This window comes from Cherax quadricarinatus, chromosome 34 (assembly GCF_038502225.1).
Source record: "Cherax quadricarinatus isolate ZL_2023a chromosome 34, ASM3850222v1, whole genome shotgun sequence".
Taxonomy (NCBI): Eukaryota; Metazoa; Arthropoda; class Malacostraca; order Decapoda; family Parastacidae; genus Cherax; species Cherax quadricarinatus.
In genome coordinates, this window is record NC_091325.1 from 10,431,811 (window position 1) to 10,442,233 (window position 10,423).

The 10,423-nt window shown below is 36.5% G+C and overlaps 1 protein-coding gene across 1 annotated transcript; it reads left to right on the forward strand.

The window, feature by feature from the left end:
* Positions 1 to 6,448: 6,448 nt before the first annotated feature.
* On the forward strand, positions 6,449 to 9,185 carry LOC128693756 (cuticle protein AMP1A-like). The gene is made up of 3 exons (XM_053783608.2): positions 6,449 to 6,553; positions 8,017 to 8,264; positions 8,698 to 9,185. The coding sequence occupies exons 1-3, from the start codon at positions 6,545 to 6,547 to the stop codon at positions 8,912 to 8,914; spliced, it is 474 nt and encodes a 157-aa protein (XP_053639583.2). The 5' UTR covers positions 6,449 to 6,544; the 3' UTR covers positions 8,915 to 9,185.
* Positions 9,186 to 10,423: the final 1,238 nt, after the last annotated feature.

Below are 10,423 nucleotides of genomic sequence, written 5' to 3' on the forward strand. Positions count from 1 at the left end.
CCTGAGTGAGCTGTTAATGTCAGTAACAGTGGGACCTGATAAACTGTCACAATTGCTCCTGCGAGAGAGAGTACAGAGGTACTGTTCAAACCGCCAACTAAAATTCACAGTTAGTCACAAGATATGAGGCACTTCCCTGAGATTTGTAAGAGACCTTCTGTAGTCCCACAGATTAAAAATGGGACAAATAGGATGAATTAAATTACAGGCCAGGATTAATGACATCCGTACTATTTAAAAACAATGGAAAAGATAATCAGGAGAGTTATGGAGCACCTGGAAAAATGGCTCCATAAACAACCAGCACTAGTTTTGAGATGGCAGATCCTGCTTCACAAGCCTGATGGATTACGACTCAGTAACAGAAATGAGAAAAATGGGATGGGTGCACTACATTTCCTTCGAATTCAAGAAGGCATTTGACACGGTACCGAACATATCACCTGAGGCACACATCAGCATAATAACCGTTAAAGAAAATGCTCTTTTGGAGAATGCAACAAGTCATTCATGACCTTTCACGCACGATTTTTCATGGAGTAAAAAACACCAATATGGAACCTACACTTCATAAAGCATATCAAGAAAATGGAAAAAGTGCAGAGGTTTGCAAAGAGACTAAAATAAGAATTAAGGGGAATGAGCTATGAAGAAAGGCTTAAAGAACAGAACCTAACAATAATAGGAGATAGAAGAAACAAGGGGTCATGAAAACGGCAAACAAATTCCCCAGAGGACTGCATAACAAAGACAAGAGTAGAATGTTCGAAAGGTGAGAAATAGGTGCAAAAGAACATGGAAATTATAACAAATGAGACACAACGATATGAGGAAGTATTTTTTCTACTTTACAGTAGTCAGAAATTGGAATGACCTTCCCGTCTTGACCTCTCCTAACAAACCCCTGGGTCTTTTGTGCGACCCTACTTGGGCTTGCTTTAGGGTGCTCGTTTGTCCTAAAAGATGATTTTTTCGCGTGTCTCTTGTATACTTGATAATGTCAAGCATTGAACGAAATGTGCCGTTTTGTGTCCATTTGGGTTTACATTCTTTTGATGACAAAGAAGTGTGGGTATGTTCCATATATAGTTTTATGAATAGGCATGACAGAGTTAGAAAGGAGTAAATCCAGCAAGTAGGAGGATATGAGGCAGGATGAGGAGGCGACACTCCATATATATATATATATATATATATATATATATATATATATATATATATATATATATATATATATCTTGCCGAATTAGGTAAACGAAAATTTGTGTATGCAATAATTTCGCAAAAAATCATAATGAGCCTAACGAAAAAGTATATTTCATTGTGTTTGACTATTATTATAAAATTATTGAAAACTTATCTGAACTCCATTTAGTTGGATTAGGCTAAATTAAATTGCGCTCGTTATAATAAGATTAAGTAAGTTGTCTAAGGTTCTTTGGATAAGAATTATTAATTTTTACATTAACATAAATGAAAAAATACATCTTTAAACACATGAGAGAAAATTTTTAGAAAGGACTTAATTTTAAATGAGTTCTTGCTAACTGACCAATTTTACCTATTCGGAACGACATTATATATATATATATATATATGTATATATATATATATATATATATATATATATATATATATATATATATATATATATATATATATATATATATATATATATATTATACATATATATAAATATATATATATATATATATATGTCGTGCCGAATATGTAAAACTGGTCAATTAGCAAGAACTCATTTAAAATTAAGTCCTTTCTAAATTTTTCTCTTATGCGTTTAAAGATATATATTTTTTATTAATGTTGATGTAAAAATTTATAATTTTGAACCAAAAGGAACTTAGAAAACTTACCTAACCTTATTATAACAAGAACAATTTATTTTAACCTATCCCAACTATATATATTTTATATCTGTTTACAATAATTTAATACTAAACAAACACAGTGAAATATATTTTTTTCGTTAGGTTCAGAGTGATTTTGGCGAAACTATTGCATACACAAATTTTCACTTGTCCTATATGGCAGGATGAGCGTTGCTATTTAAGCCAAGATCGCAAGTTCTGCCTATTCGGCACGACATATATATATATATATATATATATATATATATATATATATATATATATATATATATATATATATATATATATATATATATATATATATATATATATATATGTGTGTGTGTGTATGTGTGTGTGTGTGTGTGTGTGTGTGTACTCACCTAGTTGAGGTTGCAGGGGACGAGTCCAAGCTCCTGGCCCCGCCTCTTCACTGGTCGCTACTAGGTCACTCTCCCTGAACCATGAGCTTCATCATACCTCTGCTTAAAGCTATGTATGGATCCTGCCTCCACTACATCGCTTCCCAAACTATTCCACTTCCTGACTACTCTGTGGCTGAAGAAATACTTCCTAACATCCCTTTGATTCATCTGTGTCTTCAGTTTCCAACTGTGTCCCCGTGTTGCTGTGTCCAGTCTCTGGAACATACTGTCTTTGTCCACCTTGTCAATTCCTCTCAATATTTTGTAAGTCGCTATCATGTCCCCCCTATCTCTCCTGTCCTCCAGTATCGTCAGGTTGATTTCCCTTAACCTCTCCTCATAGGACATACCTCTTAACTCTGGGACCAGTCTTGTTGCAAACCTTTGCACTTTCTCTAGTTTCTTTACATGCTTGGCTAGGTGTGGGTTCCAAACTGGTGCCGCATACTCCAATATGGGCCTAACGTACACGGTGTACAGGGTCCTGAACGATTCCTTATTAAGATGTCGGAATGCTGTTCTGAGGTTTGCCAGGCGCCCATATGCTGCAGCAGTTATTTGGTTGATGTGCGCTTCAGGAGATGTGCCTGGTGTTATACTCACCCCAAGATCTTTTTCCTTGAGTGATGTTTGTAGTCTCTGGCCCCCTAGACTGTACTCCGTCTGCGGTCTTCTTTGCCCTTCCCCAATCCTCATGACTTTGCACTTGGTGGGATTGAACTCCAGGAGCCAGTTGCTGGACCAGGTCTGCAGCCTATCCAGATCCCTTTGTAGTTCTGCCTGGTCTTCGATCGACTGAACTCTTCTCATTAACTTCACGTCATCTGTGTGTGTGTATGTGTGTATGTGTGTGTGAATGTGTGTGTGTGTGTGTGCGTGTGTGTGTGTGTGTATGTGTGTGTGTGTGTGTGTGCGTGTGTGTGTGTGTGTGTGTGTGTGTGTGTGTGTGTGTGTGTGTGTGTGTGTGTGTGTGTGTGTGTGTGTGTGTATCTACACGTGCGCTTGCGCACATGGACTGGCAGCGACGAAGTATGTGAAGAACTCGATAAAATATTCCAAGAAATTACACACATGACTAGAGACAATTACCCGATATTGCAATAACTTCAAATGACGCTGTACTTTAAAACTTCAAAATAAGGGGGAAGAAGAAACAGCATACTTAAAAGAATTTCTTTATTCAAAGGCCATGGACTAAACTGGATCTCACCATGGGTGCTGATGGAGCCGAAGCCCTAAACGGGCCACTTTCACTAATACACATCAAGAAACTGGAAAGGGGTGAGCTACAAACAGTTGGAGGATGGCCAACATCGTAGCAAGCTTAAGAGGAAAAAAAAGAGACAGAAAGAAGGACCTGAATATCATACTAGTATTTCTAACGTGCATTCTGAGAAACATGATGCAGGAAACAGTAATAAAAAATTATAAAAGCACTTGGATGAAACGAATGTTTTTTTTAATTAACGCCAGTACAGGTTTAGAAATGGCAAACCCCGATATCGTACCGTAATATTATTGAACGACAAGGTGGCTAAAGTCTAACTGGATAAGCATAGGTGGCTGAGTACTATGCATAATAGTACAATGACAGGTCTCTGCGACTATTCTAAATTTAGAGCAGACTTTTTTTGACATGATAGAATAACCAGGGAGGTGTGACAGGAAAGGCATTTCGGTTGATAAGGGAGAATTTAACAGGAAAATAATTTCTTCTGATAAGCGAGCACTTGAGTAATAGGTCTCACCAGGGAGGAGAATGAATCACCTGGACCAATACGTGAACCTATCCTATTTCATGCATATATGGATGACCTAACAAGAGAAAATATTTATTTAGGTCAGTGTCTGAAGACAAGGCAAATTTGATAGGGATGTCACAAAATAGGAAGATTTGGATAAGATATTGAATCGGTTTTCAATTAACTGTTAGAGTTTAAGTCTAACGTGGGCAAAAATAATAAGGATGACACTTGGAAGAAGTGGTCAGAAGCATGGTATCAGTTAAAAGGGGCAGAATTTAAGCCAAGTCATACAATGAAAATTGCCAAAGGGAGCCCATGACACTGAGCCCACAATCCCTAGAGGCACAGATGAACAGAAAAGCATGAGGAATGTATGCAGATATTAGGATCCCATCTAGGAAACTGCACATGAAATTAATCAGGCAGATTCTCAAGAATAAATGTGGCATTACCATGGAGTTCCAACTGATCAGGTACAAAGAAATACTAGAATGTGCAAATGTGTACCACCAGATTAATTTTCCAGCCAAAAATGGGAACTTAGACAAAAGACTAAGAAACCAAACTTCTCGACCCAGGAGATGAGATAATTCAGTAAAGAAATTATCATAAAGTAAAATATACTGAGGAATTTCGAAAGAATAAAAGAACTTTTTGAATGTAAGGAACAAAAACGAAGGAAGACATGGAACTCAGTGCCCCTCCAAGAAGACAAAAATGTTTTAGTGTAAGGATAGAGAAGGAATTCAGAAAATTAGGGGATGGTAGAATATAACATGCATGAATTCAAGACTAGAAATGATAGAACGCAAAAATATAAGAACAGTGTGCACCATTCGACTGGCGATGACAGTGATGATGATGATAATGATGATAATGATGATTATGATGGTTATGATTGCAAAAATACTACTACTACATACATTATTTTAAATACTACAACTACTTCTACTACTACTAGTAATACTGCTGCTGATGCAACTAGTACTAGTAATAATAATAATAATAATAATAATAATAATAATAATAATAATAATAATAATAATAATAATAATAATAATAATAATGTCATGAATGATATCAGTATTGAAAAAATAAAACTGAAGAAAGTGTTTCGGCATAGAGTAGATGACATCTCAAGGATGACTGGAAGGAGATGTAGAGTCTTCGGCAGGAGAGTGTAAAAAAGGTATTGAGAGGAAAGGGATTTAGCAAGCATGCGTGAAAATGTTCTTTCGGAGATGTTTTGTCGTATATGGAATTTGACCTAGGCAAGGTCTATTAAAATACCCAGGAAGTCCGGTTAGCCGAATTCATGTGTTCAGTCAGTTTCTCAAGAAGGTCAATAGTGTGCCGCTCTTTCTCTACTCTTCTGGAAAAATAACTAGCAGTTAAGTGTTTGTGAATGTGTTTTCTTCATTTACTTACTGTGATAAATCACCCTGTCTTGGTTTGAAACTGCCGAATTCATAAAAAAAAAAAATATCAACAACATTAACAATAATAACAATACTAATACTAAAAAATAATAATTACATGAAAATCAACAGTATTATTCGTGATTATCTTGATGTTGTGGTTGTTTACAGCTTCTAATTCTTGTTTTTATTTTCTTCCCAAATGTTGACCCCTCAAGGAAGGTTCCTTGATGTTGGTGAGGGGCTCTTGATTTAGGGAATTGGATCTGTGCTCCAGTTCCCCGAATTAAGCCTGAATGCCTTCCACATATCCCCCCCCCCCAGGCGCTGTATAATCCTCCGGGTTTAGCGCTTCCCCCTTGATTATAATAATAATAATCCCAAATGTTGTGATAGTAATTGCTTCAGGATTACAAAAGCATCTCAGATTTTCGACTTAACAATGTATGTACTAGTTCAACGAAACGAACAATCTGTTAAATGAAAATAATTTGTTTGCTTCTTTAATTCTACATACATGTTTTTATTCAGTCCAAGCTACCAAATAAACATTTTTAGATAATTTTTGTTAAGAGTGCCTGGCCAAGTCTGGTGCTTGTACTTGTAGAGATTTAAGGCTACCAGGGCTCTTGTGCTTGTAGATATATCTCATCAATAAATGTCACACCTAGAGTTTCTGTCGCAGGTGAAAGTTCTTTTTCTCATTAATTCGGCGATATCTAATTACATATCAATCAGTGTACTAATATATTTGTGCGGCAGTGTCTTTGTGCACTATGTGGGGATATGTTTTTGCAAGATGTGTTCGACTGATGAGAAGAAAGGCAACCAGCTTCTCGAGATGATAAACAGAGCGAGTGTCGGCGAGCGGGTCACATGTCCCACAGGATCACAAGGACGTGTCGAGGTAATTTACTGGACGTCCAGATGGACAAGTGAGGATGTAGGGCAGGAGTGAAGGGCATGAGGTATCTGCCAAGGGCGTTCCCTCCCGGGTGAGCTGACTAGGCACCGCTCCAGGCTCCCCACTATAAAAGATCTGCCACCTCAGTGTCTGGCACCAGTCGACCACCACAACACCAACCAACATGAAGTTTGTGAGTTGTTTTTACTTCTCAGGACGTGCTTAAAGATAGGAAAGTTTTAACTGTGGTGTAGTGTTACTTGCCACTCATGGCCTGCTGTGTAGCCGACCAGTTTTAGCCTCGAGTGTGGATGGTTACTCTTGGCCTGTGTAATGCAACTAGCCACTCTCAACCATTGTAATGTGGTTAGCCACTCAACAAAGGAGTGACTGGGTGTTCTTTGTCATGTTTGTACACTAAGACGTTAACTGCTTATTTCACTTCCGTATAAACAATTATTCTGTGATACTTTATTATATGGCTGGTGCTCCTTCTGCATAATATGAATGTCTGTTTTCATCATGCCCTATAGTTGACGAACCATAGTTAATAACTACTACAGTAAACTCTACAATATCTCTCACTGTTTGTTTTCTCATTTTTATGCGCTGCACTTAATTATGTTATCACAAATCATTCCAAAACAAAAAACAGCTTATCACAAAAAAACGTTAAAAATGCATACGAAATCTGCTCCACTTTTATTAAAACGTGTCGTGTCATTGGATTGGCATAGGCCTAACTGTTGCCACAATTTAATGACAATTCCTCTGCCAGGAAACATTTATTCGTATGATTCAGTGTTTTTAGTAATACAAACAGAAATTTCAGTACTGGGTAAATTCAATAATTTAAAGAAGAAAGCATTTTGAGGGCACGAACTGATGACCCATATTCAGTGGGTCGACAATGAGCATCAACAAAATTCCTCATCCTTAATACAATGCAGAGACTGCCCACTGTTGACAACTAATGCAGTCGACCCTCCATTATCTGCGTGCACTCTCCATATGCACTTAAGACGGGTGCCAAACACCATTATAAACTATTTACTGTCCACTTCATTTTATAATGTGGTTTATTGTCAACTGGCGCTATATACTGACTGCTCGCCTTCTTTTGCTTAGGTGACTTTCACTTCACGTTAGACTATAGTTCCAGTTCCACTGTCCAGGATGAATAAGAAATTATATCCCACGATTATTATATAAAGGAGCTGATAGTCCATACATTATGTCTAAATGTTATGCGGAACGCTACCTAATAAGGTAGTGTTTATATTTTTTCCCTTTCTCTGAACGTAGTCATAATATGCAAAATTTGGCCATTATCATAGTATAGTAATGACACTCCCAATTATTTAAAACCATTTTTAATTTCTGCTTATATGATATGAATGGCTGATGCACACTTTGCTCAGCTGGATGACACTTTTTTTGTGCATAGCTGTTCTTTCGCTTCTGTTTAGTTAATGGTAAACTGCTGACGCTAATTGGGAGTGTCATTAAGAGATATTGGTATATCACATAATGACACTGTCAGCATTAAGTCGTATTTTTTTTAGAAGCTTAGGTTTAGTTTTAGCATGTCTTGTTCATCCACAATCAGCCTTTTCACACATATACTCCTACTGTAAAATTATCTTTTCTCGCCAGGTTATACTTGCTGTGCTAGCCTGCATGGCTCTGGCTACTCCCAAGTATAATGCCCCAGAACCCCAGAGCACCCTGTCTGCCTCCGAAATCGAAGCCAATAATCAAGCACTTATTCTGAAGGATGAACGTGTTCGTGAAGACGACGGAAGATATAACGTCGAAGTTGAGACTGGCAATGGCATTATCCTGTCTCAGTCGGGCTCTCCGGAAGGAGAGACTAAAGCAATTAGCGCTGCTGGGCAATACTCGTAAGTAGTTTTGAATAGCAAGATTTACCTCATTCTGTCACAGCCTTTGTGTTCCTTTTCCTCTGGTTCTCACGCAAAATCTGTGATTTTCTTCTTCTAATTCTTTAAAGTTTCTTTTGAAAAACTTGCAAACGGTCTTTCTGAACGTTGAAGCAAATGATGATCTAAAATTAATCAGATTAAACGTAGAAAATCTAATGATTTCTTTTTACCAATGAAAAAATAGTATAAAGATTCATAAATAAAAAACTCGCACTTGTGAGAGGGAAACCTAAGACGTTTCGGTCTGGCTATTGACAATTCACAGTCGTCATAATTTTTCAATGCGGGTTATTTGCGTATTGTTCAAACAACGGTATTGTAACATTATTCATAACGACCTATATGTTTTATAATGAAAACAGCTTCTGAGCAGAATTATTTCTTGTCGCAGGTACACCGCTCCCGATGGTTCTCTTGTGAAGATGAAATATGTAGCGAATGCAAACGGCTACCAGCCTGAATCCGACTTTCTTCCAGTGGCTCCTGAGTTCCCCCACCCAGTCCCTTTGTTTGTACTGCGGCAGATCGCCTTCGCTGCTGAGGAAGACGCTGCTCGTGCCCGCTCTGAGTCCAATGGACCTTCCCTTACTTACACCAGTCCTCAGTAAAAATGATACATTAAAATGCATTATGTAAATCCTCTTATCACCTATTGCCTTCATGTATTTATTATATTAACTATTGTATATTGAGCATCATATGCAAAACAAATAAATTTGATCATCAAAGTAATATCTATCTTTTCACATGATGAAAATTTCAGATATAATATGAAAATGTACTTACTACTCTAGAAATTTAGACAGGTATTATAAATAGTTTTCAGACTGCAAGGTTTCATAAAAAAAACTGCTTGATAAACACAATCATTTAATAATATTTACAATAAAACACATCAGTATTTCTCTGTAATAAAATTTAAGATGAAGGTCTCGTTCACCATTGGAAATGTCACCCATAGACTCGTCTTCGGAAATATTCGTCAAATATTAGGAAAGTCAGCTCTTCACGGGTTGAAGCTTGGTATTCTGTATATATTATCATCGTCTCCCAAATGCCAACACTGCCCAATTTCACGAGAAAGGACAAGACATTTATATATTATTATTCATGGAAAACTTTGTGTTCCTCCATCTAGGATGCCTCATGCATGAATCTTTCAGGTTAATTCCATACATGAGGAGATCAGGCTGAGTGAGGTTACATTAGAGGCCCCATGTTGTAAATGTATAAATATCTTGGCAAGTTTTTATATTGCTGTCGGAATGAATAATGTGCAAATGTCGAGCACGTAGCTCAGGTATCTTATATTTATTATTATTATTATTATTATTATTATTATTATTATTATTATTATTATTATTATTATTATTATTATTATTATTGAATAAATTAACATCGTTCGTGTAAATCATAATTAATTCTTTATACAATACCGTGTTATTTATACTACACTGTTAAAAATACTGTATTTATAAAATTCTTCATTTGAATCATATAGGGATTAAAGTAAACTTTCATAGTTTATATACAAAGACACATTTATTGTTCCAGTCACGATAGTGTGCTTTTTAATTCTTTACACATTTTCTGAGTGTGTATGTGTGTATACTCGGCCGTACTTAAGGGAGCTAATGTCATTTTCATTTTTATGCCAATTGAAATTTGACAGATGTAAAATGCTTTTACCATTGTAAGCGCAATTATTTCAGTTTCAAATTCAGACTTGCCCTATCTACCTAAAATATTTATTTTTTTTCACTGAGTTTATTGTGTCACATAGAATAAATACTTTGTTATGTAGTAAGGAATTTTTTAAAAATCCGAGTCACTGTGAGAAGTATGAAGTAAGCTTTCTTGGCGGCCTTGAATAAGACAAAGTCAAAGTCACTCCATGACTCAGATATAGTGTACTGTAGTGTATTACTTCTTTGAGGCCTCTCATATCTTACCGTCATTTAGCTGCAATTAGAACAAAGCGGTAGACTTCATTTGGACCATAATATTATTTGAATATAGAGAAGCAAAGCTCCACTGTTTCATTTCGATTATGGAGAAGTCAAACCGCAATGTTTTCATAGTGGGAAAGTCTTGAGCAATGAATCATTCAAGGAGAA

Excerpts from the sequence above, each read along its gene's own strand:
- LOC128693756 (XM_053783608.2), top strand. Across the intron at positions 8,265-8,697 it reads AGCGCTGCTGGGCAATACTC|GTACACCGCTCCCGATGGTT; the intron begins GTAAGTAGTTTT and ends TTCTTGTCGCAG.